This window comes from Lissotriton vulgaris, chromosome 6 (assembly GCF_964263255.1).
Source record: "Lissotriton vulgaris chromosome 6, aLisVul1.2, whole genome shotgun sequence".
NCBI classification, from domain to species: domain Eukaryota; kingdom Metazoa; phylum Chordata; class Amphibia; order Caudata; family Salamandridae; genus Lissotriton; species Lissotriton vulgaris.
Genome location: NC_141694.1, coordinates 1101248151 through 1101264070, shown reverse-complemented (window position 1 = coordinate 1101264070; position 15920 = coordinate 1101248151). Strand labels below are relative to the sequence as shown.

The 15920-nt window shown below is 40.5% G+C and overlaps 1 protein-coding gene across 3 annotated transcripts in view; it reads left to right on the top strand.

The window, feature by feature from the left end:
* PHACTR2 (phosphatase and actin regulator 2) overlaps positions 1 to 15920 on the top strand; it is a 553469-nt gene that overhangs the window by 339489 nt on the left and 198060 nt on the right. For all 3 annotated transcript variants that reach the window (XM_086927168.1, XM_086927167.1, XM_086927166.1), the window contains exon 4: positions 3962 to 4114. In XM_086927168.1, the coding sequence (XP_086783294.1) occupies positions 3962 to 4114 (153 nt within the window). The remainder of the gene's footprint in view (positions 1 to 3961; positions 4115 to 15920) is intronic.

Here is a 15920-nt window from a genome sequence, read left to right as displayed (position 1 = left end):
TCCTCCATCCACAGGGATGGTGGGAGCATCAAGGCCCTCACGGTTTCAGCTGGCACCCCGCCCCCTGCGGGAGCCATCATTACTCTTGCACAAAGGGAGCTGCTGGAAATGCTGCTCCCTGTGTGTAAAAGCAATCTGTTTAATCTCTTTCCCTGTATTCTTATCCTTGGGCAGGGAAAGGGATGAAATCTCTGCTCCAGTGGGCAGTAGCACTTTGACAGCTCCTGCCAGCTGGAAGCGGAGTATGCTTTTGATTGGCGGGAGTTGTCAAACAATGGTGAGTAACACATCCAGAAAAGGGATATGATACTTTTGTTTAGTATTTTTCCTGTTGAATTTGATGGATAGATGGATACTGTTAATATAAGCTGTAAATTGTTCCAATGTTCTACTTCCTGCGTTCCATATTATAAATGTCATCAATGTATCATAGCCATACAAGTGGTATCATGCTAGAAGCAGCAAATATATAGTTCTGTAGTGTGCCCATGAAGATATTTCCATAGGATGGAGCCATCCGAGTGCTCATGGAAGTCCCTTGTAGTTGCAGATAGTGTTTACCATTGAAGATGAAATTGTTGGATTTAAGGATAACTCCTGCAAGGTTGGTAAGCAAGTTTGTTGATGGCTTTTTCACAGTCCTTTTATTAAGAGCTTCAGATAATGCCATAAGCCCATTCCCATGTGCTATGTTGGTGTATAATGATGTAACATCAAATGTAGCCAGAAGAGTATCATCATCAAATGTGTAGATTTGATTTAATTTTTCATTAATTTGAAAGAAGTGACTGTTATCCTTAGGAAATGATAGAAGTGCCTATACAATGGGCTGGAGGTGCATGTCAACAAATTAAGATAGTCTCTCAGTGGCTGTATCATTGCCAGAGATGATGCGACGGCCAGGATTGTTAATTTTGTGAAGTTTGGGAAGCATATAAAATCTCCCAGGTTTGTGATGGACAAGTATAACTGCTGTCGTTTCATCAATGAGGTTTAGTGTTCTGTACCTTACAACCAAGTTCTTAATTTCTTTGTTCAAGTCTTCTGTGGGATCAGTTTTTAAAGGTTTGTAAGTGTTGGTATCCATTAGATGTCTCATTCACTCCTTTGTCTGCCGGTTTTATAATGACATCCATTCTCTGTTCAAGGTGGTGGAGAGCTTTTCTTTCTTCTTGGGTAATGTTATCAAAAACCCTTTTATGTGTTGATTGCTTGATGAGTTTGTTGGCGGATAAATGTATATATCAACATTTTCACCACATTGAGGAGTCCATGATTTAGGATGATGGTACTTCTTAAATGGATCTGGAAGGTAGCTTGAAAGATCAACATTAGAATTACTGTCAAAGTATTCTGCAAGTCTGCATCTTCTCTTAGGGGTTTTAGGTCTCTCATCATGTTGGCCACATTATGGTCCTTAGGTACAGGACAGAAATAGAGGCCTTTGCTCAAGAGGTTCAATTCACACGGTGATCTGGGCCCTCCTGTTATGTCAATAACTGGGTCTGATGTCTGGAATGGTATTAGCTAGCTGATGCTATGCAGTCTTTTATGTCTTATAAACTTTCGGTTTTTTATGCTGTTTACTTGCATGACTTACTCTGACTAGAAAATCTCCAAAAACAAAACAATTTATGAAGAGGTGAGTTGGAAGAGGAGGTAGTATGCATGCAACTTCAGAGTTACTTTTGTGTTCTTTAAAAGTTCCAGTTCTTTTTGTAGCTTGGTTTTAAGCATCTGCATTTTTTTGAATAGTTACTTTAACAGATGCAGATAGCAGGGCTATTGAGGAGTTAGCAGTAAAATATTCCATGAAGTGGAAGATTCAGTTAGTTACTTGGCTTAGATATACTCGCCAACTCCATGGGATATAAGTTACGTTTTTCATAGATTTGTAAATGTACTATTGTAAATTGCCACTTACTGATTTTCTTCTTTATGAACAGTGCATATCTAGGATGTAGATTTGTTCTTAACATGGTGGTTGCTTCTGGCTTGAGTGTCGGATCCAAGGGGGATACAGGTTTGTAATACTAAAAACAGTATACCACAAGATGAAGAAACACAAGAAAACCGCCAGGTAGGGCAAAAATCTGGATTCCAAAGGATACAATAAGTCACAAAGAAATAAAATATCCAAGAAAGAAGTGACTCACACAGATGGACTCACCAAAGAACAAAAATATATTTACACTACAGCATTTCAGGTTCTGCCTTCTTCACATTTTTTGCCCAGTGGCTGCACTTGAAATAATATATATATATATATATCACCTGAGTGATCCAAGTTTCTTCTATTTAACATCTTATAACACTCTTCTTATTACATTTGGTTTGAATTGAGGGATATGGTCCTGGGAACTTAGCCTTTGGAGGCCCAATAAGGGTATCACTATCATGGCAATTAGTGGGAAGAGATATTTATTGTATGTTCAGAGATGACGTGGAACCAATAACTCTGGCTGTACAACCTTGTCCATTGTGGGTTTATGAGTGAATCATGATAACGGGGCACTTATGGAACAAACTCCTATACTATACTATTAGTAAGAGTCTGGAGATGGGCAATAAACCTATGCCCACTGGGACTCAATAAGGTGACAACAGACATGTAGTGGCATTGTTGTCCCTATTCTAGGCTACAACATGGATAAACATCAGGATGGATGAATATTGAATTTTAGGCATACTGTCACCCAACAGAACAGTGCCCCTGGGAGGAAGTGTTGTGTGGTTCCTACCAATCCGTAGGACCTGCGCATTGTTTGGACAACATATACTAAGGGCTTGGTATCAAGACTGATTCCAGACACCACTGCACCTCCTCTACAAATCTATTGGGGTTCTATTATTTGTAAGAAAAGGCGGTCTCGCGAAGTACGTGTTTTGCTAGTGATGTTATGGATATGTAGATAGCATTTTCACCTTGTGGATGAAGATAAAACGACTTTTGTACCCGGTGCACAGATAGGCCTAGTACATGATGTTCAAGGCATCGTGATAATGTTGTCCGAAGCTGAATGTGTAAACTAAGTAGTTTTAGAGAAACTAATCCCACGTTGTCATGAATGCAAATGTGTGCAAAAGTTCAAAGCTGAAATGGCATTTTCTAGGGAAATGTTCGAAATAAGCAGCTTCACAACATGGGCCTAACTCAGGAATATAACAGTAGGAGTACTAGTATGGGGTGTGCACAGTTTAGGCATTAATATTTCTGATGCATAACCTTCAATACGTGGAAAATGTACATACATTTGAACAGGGGATGATTGTTGCTACAAGAAAGGAATGGATTATGCGCGGGTATACCAGTCTAGGTAAACTTGGGGTTCTACAGCTTACTTCTCATATTGTCGACAAGGTACACGTACACACCTTCAAAGGTTTGATTACAATATAGGAGATGTTGGCACTGTTTTATGGAGTGCGACATTGGCCAAGCATGCATCGATATTTATGGACGGTACGAACATTGTACACTGAAGTATAACATTGTGTCCGTAAAAGCGGCCAGGCTGGATAATTATGTTCATACAATGCACAAATAGTGACATACACCAGATATTGCTGGAATCCATATATCAATGTGACGCGCTTTTCGGGCATTTTTGCAGCAACGTTTCTGATCTATGGTTACCTTTACCTTTGGTTTTATATATGTGTTATGATGACCGACCCCGATTTGGCATCTATGTGAATAGCTACGTGCAATGCCAGTCTTATATGTCCTTGTTGAATTCATCGTTACTTTAAGATAAATGCAAAGTAACTGTTATATCGTTTGTACTCGAAACTTATTTATCTGTTGCCTAGAACACCCCAAATCGCTGTTGGGCCAATTGCTGTAAGTGGCTTGTTGCAAGTTAATCTATTAAGCAAATTGGACAAAGCTAAGATTGAAATTTCTCAAGGTCATAAAAGAATTTCATACTGAAGTAATAGTTGCTTTTGCATTTTTCAGATGGGAATGTGCCAGCCAATGTGGAAACCTCCAATGGGCACATGATAATCGTCGGCGACGACCCCCCAAGTGAGGGCAAGGTTTTAAATATTATTGAAGCTGGCAATGGATCCGTGCCTTCGAAAGCAGCGAGTGGTGAAGAGAAGACAGAAGGTAAGAATGGTAAAATCACAACCTGCACCCCCATTTGGCACATGGATAGCTAGCATGCAGTTAGGGCAGTAAATATAGAGTTTGGAGATAATGGAGCTGAGTATACATTCCTTCCACTGTGCTGGTTTCTCAGCAGTCTCCTTTATTCCTTTAAAGTCAAAAGGAAAAAAACACCAAAATAGGCCGCCACCAGATGTTGGCTCATGATCCCTGATCGCATTAGACTGAATTCAGATATCTTTGCATTCAGAAAGGATCTAAAATCACTTTTATTTAGACTGTACCTTCCTGATTATCTATCTTTGTTTACTACTATACCCTTATTTCCGTACCTTTCGTTCATTGTTGCTAGTGTTAATTCTATTGTTCCACTCTCTCTAGGGCTAGATCCGCACTATAAAACGTATTCAAATATATCTTCGTCCCTAATTACCTTCACACTTTTGTAGGTATGATCCCTACACTAGCCAAGAATGATGTCCGAGCAGGACCATAGAACTGTTAAGTGTACTTTTTCACCTGCCTGCTTTTGACACTCATGATCTCCAGATGTTACAAGTGCCTGTGCAGTACTTCAGTTTTCCCCTATTCTGTATGAGATCCCTGGTCTCCACTGCTTTGGGTGGTCTCAAAGACGAACACCTTTAAAACTTAGGTGCTCTGATGCTGTGTCTCGTTTACAGTTCAAGTCTGTATTTTAGTCACGTATCCCACCTCAAAGTTCTTTCCACCATATTTTACTAAGCTCATAAAGTACTCTATACTGTTTTCTCTAATTAATATGGATCCTAAAGTGCCCTGTTGTGGATATTACCACATACAGACGATTTTTAGAACCAAGCCCGGCATGGCTGTCATCCCACATAATGTGCATTTTAATTTTAAAAAATCCACATTATGAACCTTTTTAAAGAAGATCACTGAATAGTTTTGTGACACTCTTTTTTGTGTGAAACAAGAAGCTTTTTTATACGAATCCAATGGTACTCGTTGATTAGTTTCAGAAATGTTTAAATGTTGGTTATGGGCACAATGGCTGTAATGTAGTGGATTTCTGTGGCTCTTATGTCAGCTTGAGGTAGCTTTAAAGCAATAAATGTCACTACTAATAGTTAGGATTTGGTGAAGACGAGCCTTAATTGACATGATGAGTTTGTGCAATGCCAGCACGGCACCCATGGTGTTTAAAGGCTCAATAGGTAGCTAGCAAGGAGAGTAAATTGAATCTTTACAGGGGTGGTTTCTGACAAATTAATTGTTACTTAATAACTTGTTGCTCAGCATCTTGAGGAATAGAAAATGGCTTGTGCTTTTAGCAGATCAAGAAAAATATAACAACTTTTGGATTGGTAAAGTACCACTGATGGCGATTGGGAGTAATAAATGTTCCCTATGAAATCTGTGGACTTTTATTGCATCGGCTGGAATGCCCTTCAGTGTATATGCCTTATACTTTCTTTGTGCAAAAAGAACAACTGATGGACGGAATGCTGAATAATTCAAATATTCACCCCCAGTCTCAGATCTGGGTTAAATCCATCATTTTTTTGCAAGACACGCCATTCCAGTTTAGAGCCAGTCCAGCCCGAACTGCCAGGTCCTCCTTGGGCCAGAAACAAGCATCTTGGGACCAGTTTCAGGGTATCACCCCTCATCAGCAAGGCTAGCTTGAATCTGGTGGTGTAGCGAGCACGAGATCCACATCTGGGCTTACTCTTCCCACTTAGGGCAACAAATGGAAAAAGAACAGATGATGGACTGAATGCTGAACAAATAAAACTTTCACGCCCCAGTCACAGGACTGGGTTAAATCCATCATTTTGTTGTGCATGCCACATCATTCGAGTTTAGACCCCAGGCATATGCAGATCATTCTTGTACCTGCTCCCCGTGGGAATAGTCCAGCCCAAACTGCCAGGCCAGGTCCTTCCTGGACCAGAAACAAGCATACTGGGACCTGTTTCAGGTTGTCACCCCATATCAGCCAGGCTAGCTTGAATCTTGTGTGTCTTTTGCTTTCTCACCTTAAGTGCGATGAGTATACCCTGATGTGATGTGCCACTGGATTCATGCTAGCCTGGCTGATGTTGGCCGATTCCCCGAAACCAGTCTCCGGTTGCTTGTTTCTGGTCCTGGGAGGACCGGGCTTGACTGTTCGTGCTGAACTGTTTCCTTGAGGAACAGGGTCAAGACTGATTTGCATATCGCTGGGTCTAAACTGGGGTGGCATGGGGAGCAAAAGAACAATAGATTTAACCAGGATCTCTTGACTGGAGGTGATGGTTTGTTTTGCATTCTGTCCATCTTTTGTGTTTCTTTTGGTACGTTTTTGTAGCACAAGTGCTTGCAGCTCCTGGTTGTGCATTCCAGTTGTCGAATACTTTTCTATCCTATACCAACGTAGAGGAGTGAGAAGTATTACAAGGGGCCCGCTCACCTTCCCAAATTAAAGTAAAACAATTAATAAGATGGAACCCCTCAGTACTTTCTTTTCTCTTTTCTCTCCAAGTCCCTCACCCACTACGGTTACTAGTTGCTTGCTTCAAAAATTGAAATTCCACAAAAGTAGTTTACATTATCACCTGTCTATGCCTCCTCAGGTATGTAGGAATGAGAATGGTTAAGACCTGAATATGCGAACATTGCTGTAATCTGAGATGTGGGCAAAGTACCACAAAGATATCAGAACACTTCCTGACAGCAGGGCGCACAGCTGAGGACCTAAATGGTGGTAATAGAACAACTGAATCACTAAGACACTAAAAACACTGAAAGAGTTCTATTCGAGAAGGAACAGAGATGGATTTACCGATTGTCAAACCATAAGGTTTGATTAAATGGTGAAATCCTTTGGAGGTCTCTACAGACATAATAAATAGGAACTCGGGTGCATTACCATTTACTTCCTATACTGTGCCAGTCTCCTCCCAGTAACTGTTGGTAATTTACATTACCAGAAGAGAAGCATAAGGGGCTGGTCCCTATCTTTACAACTGAATATCACAGGGTTAAGTTCCGAACATTTCACATGTTCTACTCCCTATTGTGTACATGTACAGGATGGGACTTTTTGTCTTTTTATTATACATATCAGGAAATAATTGGACAAATACCATCATGATGGGGCGGCCAATTCAAGTGTGGTTAATACATCCTCACAAAAAAACTGATCATAAGTTAAACTGGAGAATGAAGTAACACCAAAAGGTTTGGTCAATTTGCACAAAACAAGCCCTCTGACTTCAACATTGCATTCAAATTTTGTTATAAGAGCATAGATAATAATTCCAAGAACATTAGGGTGGTTTTCGGAACACATGAGGGAGAACTAATAAAAGACAGTCGCGCAGAAATTTTAACCCATATGTCATCACACTGTGATGTACGATGGTCACTTGACAAGGAATGGAAAGGTGTTTGATAAATAATGCTGGCAAACAGTCTTCCAATAAAATACCGGAAGCAGAGGAACTCATAAGGTGCCAAGTTGGACGTAGACTGTCTAAGTAAGTGGGGAAAGGAGGTTTGCGTTTGATTCCACAAGCACCTCACAACATGGTTACTATGAAGTCGGCCTCTCAAATTTCCCACTGCTAAAGCGTGATAAGAAGGCCCGCCCATCATTTCAGCCCCATGGAGCAGTGAAGTACAAATGACTAAGTAGGACAAATACTTTCTAGGATGATGTAAAAGTGCATAGTATGTGAAGAGCACGTTACATTCATTTTAAACCGAAGGCTACAAGACTCACACTACACACCGCTCTATTGCAGGCACTATGAAAACACCGTTGATTGCAGCCGCACCTGCTGTTTTCCTGTGTGCAGTGATCACAAAAGACACGAAGATGTACACTGACTATTTTGTTTTCTGCGCACCTGCTGTTTTGAATCACTTTCTGTCTTGACCTGTGTGCAGTGATCACAGAAGACACAAAGATGTGCAACGACGATTTGTTTTCTGATAAGCACATCTCTCTCTTATACCCACTGACGAATGCAAATGTAGGCACCTTACTAGGTCGGTGGGCATGGCACGCTAGAAAGAATTTGGATGAACATCATGTTCTCAGAAATAGAGAAAAAGGATTAAGCAATAGGAATCTGCAGGGGATCCTTGATAGTTTGTTGAGGTATAGGTGTGCTGGCTGAATCATGCTGACTCTGGGGTACCAGAGATAATAACGCTCTCACTAAGTGTCTCCACCTGTTTTAACCTTGCCAGGTGTCCTTGAAATATAGTAAACTGCAGCCAGTTTTAATTTCAGGAGCCCCTATAACCAACAAAGAGCTCCCTTGGGTTTCAAGGTTTAGCCCATCCATATTCTGTGGACGAGGACTCTGACAAAGCAACCAACTAGTAATAGAAGTGGGCGGGGGTTCTAACAAGAACCGAGGGTGGTTTCTGTTAGAGGAATTTAGGGAGAGAAAAAGAGAATACTTTTCTATACCAGAGTAATTTTCGGCTTAAACAACTGTGTTATTATTTACCGTGTTCGCGGTTATCGTTCAGGCTAAAACGCTTCAATAGCGATGTGTTTAAAGAAAAAGGGCCCCCTTGTCACAGTGCCAGCCACAGTGGCCTTTTGAGGCCGCCCTGTTGGTATTGTCCTTTTGCCACATGGAAGCCTGTGTTTTCATCTCTGCTTTCAAAGTGATCTATAGAACCCAAGGCAGGAGCAGTTTGAAGGAAAACTACTCCACAAAGACAAATATTTGATATTATAAGGAGAAAAAAAAATAATAATAATTATAAGGAAAGTTTCTCACCCATCCAAAAGAGCTCCCACGCAGCAAGCCTCTCCAACATGCTAGAAGTGCATTGAGAGGGAAGCGTTGTGGAATTATTTGCAGCTTCCTAACACTTAAAATACGTCTAGGGCGTTTAAAGTGGCCAAAATGAGGGCGTATATCTTAATGGAACTGTGAAGGAAAATAAACCACAGTCTATTACATAAACGTTGTTAAGAAGAGTGGGCACATATGTGCTTTGCTCGCTGCTAGGAGCTGGACGAATACAAGCACACACTAGCGGGTGCTCTATAAATGAATGGTACATTCCACATGGTGTCTCAACTGCGACTGTTGTAAGTCGTGCCCCTGTATTCACCAGGCCCCTTCCATGCAAAAATACGTGAACGAAGGAAACCCCGTCATCTTCTCAAATCGTGACCTCTTCTACTGGGAAAAGCTATGGCCAGAGGGGACGATTTCGAGATTCCAGATGTTTGGTTATTTTTTCTTGTTTGAAGCATTGCTGTTGATCGAGTACAGTGTTTACATAGTGGCGCAAGAAGCAGGGCCAGTCACGCAGGGCTTCGGCTGACGTTCAGTAATTGTTCAGTCCAGCGTAGGCGTATAGTGGTTGTAGGGGGACACGGTTTGTGAAGCGCCATCTTGAAGTGGTTTACAGGCACTGTGGTTAAGCGTAGTGGGGATAATTCATCTCTGCAACTCTTCAAGTTAGGGCATTAAATCCACAATTCAGGTATACACATATCTGTCAAGCTCTTGAATAACAAGTGTGTGTGAAGTTAGGCGTTGAAAAATGTAATCCGATAATGTGACTGGGAAATGAACATGACAAAAGCAGGAGACCTGCCAAATGCGGATAAGTTTACATGTATATGGGTAGGAAGAGTCTGCTGATAAAGCACGTTGAGGCATAGACCATGTATTAGTCATAGGAAAAAACAGAATTGGAGTAAAGTGCTGGAAACAGCAAATATACATGCTGAACTGCGCAGTGTATTTTAAATCATGAAGGAGGATAAGCTAGCCATGTATGAAATAGCCTGGACTTGGGCCTAGATAATTTCTCATTTGTAATTCTCCTCTTTATCCTTTCTGACCCTACAAGAGAAACAAAAAGCGAAAGGTGGAATGCTTAAATGTATCAAGGTCACTAGTAGCTACTCTGAGTGCTATTCAATTACATCGTTTTTTGATAACTTTACCACTACATATGGTTCAGCCACATGCAGCTCAGTCCTTTGTCCCCCTCAAGAGAGACAGCCCGGCTGAAAAGTTTGAGGCAACTCAATCTCTGCATGGGAATATGAGCACATTCAACTTAACGTCGTCAAACCTTACAAACTGGTATTGAGCCATCAAAGTGTTACATCCAAATTTAAGAAGATGCTAAGACTAAACCTAGAAACACCTAGCTAGAACTAGCCATTCTTTTAGAGAAAAATAGTGCACGCCCGAAGAAGTATACCGTCTGAGATGCTAAGGTGATCAGATTCCTACTGATTTGCTTAGATAATTGATGACTGCAGCATACATAGTACAATGTCTACAGGAAAATGTGAAACAGAAACTTCCCTAATATAGTTAATCCAGTCTGTGGGATTTTGTTGACTTATTATCCTACTCGCTAGCTTTGTTTCTACAACAGGCAAGGCTGCACGCAGTCCACGCCGACTGCCTATTTGGTTCCCCGTCTTTCTTTTTTCCGGGGGCTATATGTTTTGGTGCTTCTTACTATGCACTAATTCATCTGCTCTAATTCTTGTTCCCCCTTCGTAATACTTCGCTCCTGTGTACACCATTATTGAGGGTTTTAGTGGCCGTGCGGGTGGTTGCCTTCCTTTCCGACTTTGTGTTTTGTCCTGTCCCCTGGAGCATAGCTTCCTTGCCATCCTTTTGATCTTTGCTTACCACTTTATGTGGAGGCTTCTGCTTTTTTCTGCTCTACCCCCTATATGCTGCTTCCTTATTCACACCCAGGCCCAGTCCCATACTCTCTGCCACCCGCATTTTTCTCTATTCTCCTCCACTCCTCCGCATCCCGTTTTTTTTCCAATTGAATTTTGAATTTTTTTTTAGGAGGGCCCAGCAACTGCGCTCCCCTACCATGCTGCTTTTTTGTCAAAGTGTGCTTTCGTGCACATCTTAATTATTCTAATGCAAATTATAAAAGCAAAGTGACAACAGTGCCAGGATGTTTGGGCCCATATATGGTGATTCTCACAATTGTATATGTCTTCACTCGAAGCTACAGTAGTTGGGATACTTACACCCTCATAAATGATGGCACACGTATGCATCATTATTTTTCCTCTTTTTTTTTTTTTAACTAATGCTGAGCAGCATCTTCAAAGAGAATTGGTAAAGCCAGTCTGTATTGTCAAAGCCAGAGGGTGAATCCTGTTGGCTTTGCCGTTGTTTGTTTCAATAGTTGAGTGCGTAATAAAGTCTTGCACATGCTTTGTAAACAACCTGCTCTAACTTGAGAAAACAGAGAAGGTTGTACAATGGTGCATAGTCCAGTATAATTCTACTCTGTCATTTTTCACTTTTTTGAAGAACTGGAATGATTCTCACTTGCTTGAAGTCAATCAAAGGTAAACCTATCAGATTTTCAAAGTGTTTACTCCAACTAATTCAACTCATACAGCAAAGTAAGCAGAATCGTCGAGTGGAACTGTATTTCTTTCTTAATAACCTGAGTTAGTTTTATATGCAGGAGGTTAATCATTAACAATTGTGACTTACTAGAACTAGGTGAAGCAGCATACCAAGAAAGTTAACCACAAATAGTTGTGTCTCTAGGTGTGGGCAAAATGTCGAAATGTTCCCTTGTGTAAAATGCATAATTCTATTTTTCGAAACATGTGTTGGAACCTGCATGTATCATGCTAATTGCAGCATCCTACTACCTCACTTGAAAATTGAATGTGAGGGCATGCCTCATAAACAAAAGTCATGTAAGATTTCGCTGGGAGCCTTGTTTGAGCATAAAATAGCTCTCAGCTTCACCACACATCCGTTTCATAGTTCCTGCAACTCATTTTCTACTCCAACTGAGGGTCTCCTGCGAGAGAAAATATAGCCCAAGATTGTATCCGTCCCCCCGCCGCCACCAGAATATGAATTCTCAATAAACAAAATCGAATAAAATTGAATTATGCACAATTGAGCTTCAACCATAAAGAAATCATCAGGGACTAGCCTCAATGGGGGCTTGTAGAAAAGCGTGTTGTGTTCTGAGGCATCCGTCTCATGGCAGGTTTATTATTATTTTTTCTAAATTTAGTGAAAGACTGAAAATAATTGTGTTACAAGTTTCCCTCTGATGCCACAGTTTGTTCCAACAAATATGCAAGTCTAAAGAAGTTACGTCAACTGGCGAATTATTGCTAGACAGATATGCACAGATTATTTTGCTGTTCTTATTTCAAAAGGCAAGGTGTGAAAACTTGAAATTCATAGAAATGAACATTCAAAGAACATTGTGAGTAACGATAAAGACTGAGAGTTGGTCGCTGTCAATCGGAAGGCTTCATTCAAAGAAGGCATCTTCCAACTATTTGTTCCAAATTCCACTGTTACCTGAAATACAGGCAGAAATACTGACATACTAGGCAGAATTACAGAGTAATAGTAACAGTGTTTTTTCCTGGATTCCACGTCATCTATTTTGTACTCAGAACATTAACCAGAAAAAGGCTTGCCACGTTGGGTAGTTGGAGGCAAATTTCCTGTGTGCAGTAGGAAAATGAAGGAAAGTTTCTTTATTTTTTACACGCAATAGGAATTCAGGGTTTTGTGTTATGTTAAACAACCTACTTGTTTCTGCAAACACACAAATCCGCATTACTGTATTTCTCAAGGGAATGTATTTTCCTGGTGATGGTTACATTTTTCAGTCTTCTTTTGTTATCGCAGCTCAGTATTGATCTTTGTAGTCGGGTACTTTTCAAGGCATCTGCAATATCTTATGTTCATCAAGGGATTTGCTTTGTAACCTTATTCATCTACTTTTCGGTCGAATTGTGGTAATTGTACTGATTTGTCTCAAGGGTTACGTAAATGCATCTCCTGGATCTATATTTTCTTTAATGCTCTGGTTTGAGCACTTCAAAGCAATATAACTTTGCTGATTCGAATGCAGTTTATTCACAAAAGAGCACTTGCTAGAAATGCCTTTTCTGCAAGTGATTTTCTTCCAGGGTCCATAACCAGAGGATCCTAGGCTATTCAGAAATTACTTGAAAAACAAACATTATGTTTCCAATTTTTAACAAATCGCCATTCAAATATCTCGAATTTCTCCTGATAAAGCATGTCATCACCATCTTCTCTCATGAGTACTTATGTTATCCCCCTATTCAGCTTAATCTTGTTCTTTGGGTTATTTAATTTGTTCCAGGTTGAATGCATTTCTTACTGCAATAGTAGTTTACAAGCACCTCCAAGCATTTGCATTATGACGTTTTAGCTCTTACGAAGAGTATAAAAGTGTACTGATTTGAAAGCAGCGTTACTTTGGTCACTTGGGTAGCTCTTAATGCCACCATGAGATGGCGGTACAAAAGGGGTGGTGATGGATGGAGCATCTGAATCAATTAAACACACCCAGTCAAAAGATCTGGGTTTAATCCATCACCGTTCTTTAGCCCACTCTGCCACCCCAGTTCAGACATGGCTATATGCAAATCATTCTGACCCTGTGCCTCATGGGAACAGTCCAGCCCGAACTGCCAAGCCATGTCTTCCCTGGACCGGAAACAAGCTTCTGAGGACCGTTTTCCGGCATTCCAGCCGTCTTCAGCCCGGCTTGCTTGAATCCAGAAACCGGTCCTCGGAAGCTTGTTTCCGGTCCAGGGAAGACATGGCTTGGCAGTTCGGGCTGGACTGTTCCCACGAGGCACAGGGACAGACTAATTTGCATATAGCCATGTCTGAACTGGGGTGGCAGAGTGGGCTAAAGAACGGTGATGGATTAAACCCAGATCTTTTGACTGGGTGTGAGAGTTTGATTGATTCAGATGCTCCGTCCATCACCACCCCCTTTTGTACCATGAGATGGCATCAACTGGTTGTGGTTATACTGGAGAGATTGAAATAGGGACGCGGCGAAAGGGAAGCCAGGGATAAGAGAGGGTGAATGAGCCTTCTGTATGGAGCAGTCTTACCTAAATTGATGGTATCTCAAAGGACATAGCGATGGTGAGTTTGGTGACGTGTTGGGTACACCAGCATAAACAGTCAAAGGATGAGTGTGGAGAGAGCATAAGAGGGAAGGGGAGTCTCAAGTCAAGCACACTGGTCTGCACGTTTGGTTCACCGCACATGAAACCAGACGTGCAGTCTGGTGTGCTTTCAATTCACTTGAAATGATCTACTTTGCAGCCTAGCAATATTTGAGGGTATGTTTTTCATGCTACCCACAGCTATTTTACACAATATAGCAAACACAAGCCAGTTCATTGCTTTTCTTCTTGTTGTGATTTAGCTTTTCCCATTATTATTAGGATCAATCACTGTGTAAATCATTTTAGATGGGCATTAACTCTCCGTTTGGTTAGGGAAGGTTCTCTCCCTCTGCTCATTCCTAAATGTCCTTCAAGGTCAGCCACCAGAGGTTCCACAGTCAAGGACATTGCAGCATGCATCTAGAGGCAATCGTTTACCTCAGGTTGCTGGATTTCAATTCTATTGTTGAAGACACCTACCATGGAGATCAGTTCACCTCGCACCGCTTGGCTCCAACAAGGAATCCCACTAAGTGGGCATTCATGCTTCCATTAAGGATCATGCCAAATCGATTGGGCCCCAATCCCAGCCCCATGCATCTGTTTTCATCTGAAGCATCCCATGCATCACTAGCGCTCAGAAAATATCTCCACATCCATTGTACACAATTGGGCAGCAGCTTTCTAAACCTATGTTGTGATGAAGACCCTGTCTAAATTATATGCTTTGGGTTGAAACTTTGACTTGACACAATAATAGTGTACTGTTTTTATTTTGATTCTGGATCATTTCAATCTGTGTTAGAGTGAGTACAAACTACTTATGCCTCCTGTATCACTCTCTATTGTATGTACATAGATTGTATAGCACTGACTCACTTTACATTCACTTATTTTCACTTGCACTGCATTGCTGCGCTGTTTCGGATCATCTTCTTACTTCTAAACTTATCTAAGCATAACATTGCAATGATAAATTCTATTTGTTAAGAAATGTAACTAAAATAGGCCAATTGGGAAACGGAACCAATCGCTTGATGGTAAAATTACGAATTCCTAGGAAGTGGAGGTTTACACTTCCCCGTTTAGGGTCCACTTTTTCATTTGTAGATGCAGCATCTATGATTGAGCCCTGGTTTTTCCTCCTTTGACCACACATTTGGATATATATATATATATATATATATATATATATATATATATATATATATATATATATATATATATATATATATATATATATATATATATATATATATATATATATATATATATATATATATATATATATATATATATATATATATATATATATATATATATATATATATATATATATATATATATATATATATATATATATATATATATATATATATATATATATATATATATATATATATATATATATATATATATATATATACACTCTTACGCCTGTGTTTTTATTTCTTTTTGATTTCCGATGATGCTCCCAGCACTCATGTTGAGGAAATCATGGACCATTTGCTGATCCCTATTATTCTGTGACCCTTGTGGCTGGGAAAAGCCTAAACCTGCCCCACTTATGGACCCTGTGAGGACGAGACATTGGATTGTGATATACTGTAAGTTCTGAGCTTGATCAACTGGGAGCTCAGCCACAGCCGCCGTTGTGAAAGGGTCCCCATTGGACATCTGTTAGAAATTGTCTTTCTGGTTGGCAGATGTATGTGCCCTGTCCAAGCAGGAACCACAGTCCTAGTCAGGGTAAGTGTAGTAAACACTCAAAGTTTAACTGTGCTCACCCTCTGGTAGTTTGGCATAGAGTAGTCAGGCTAAACT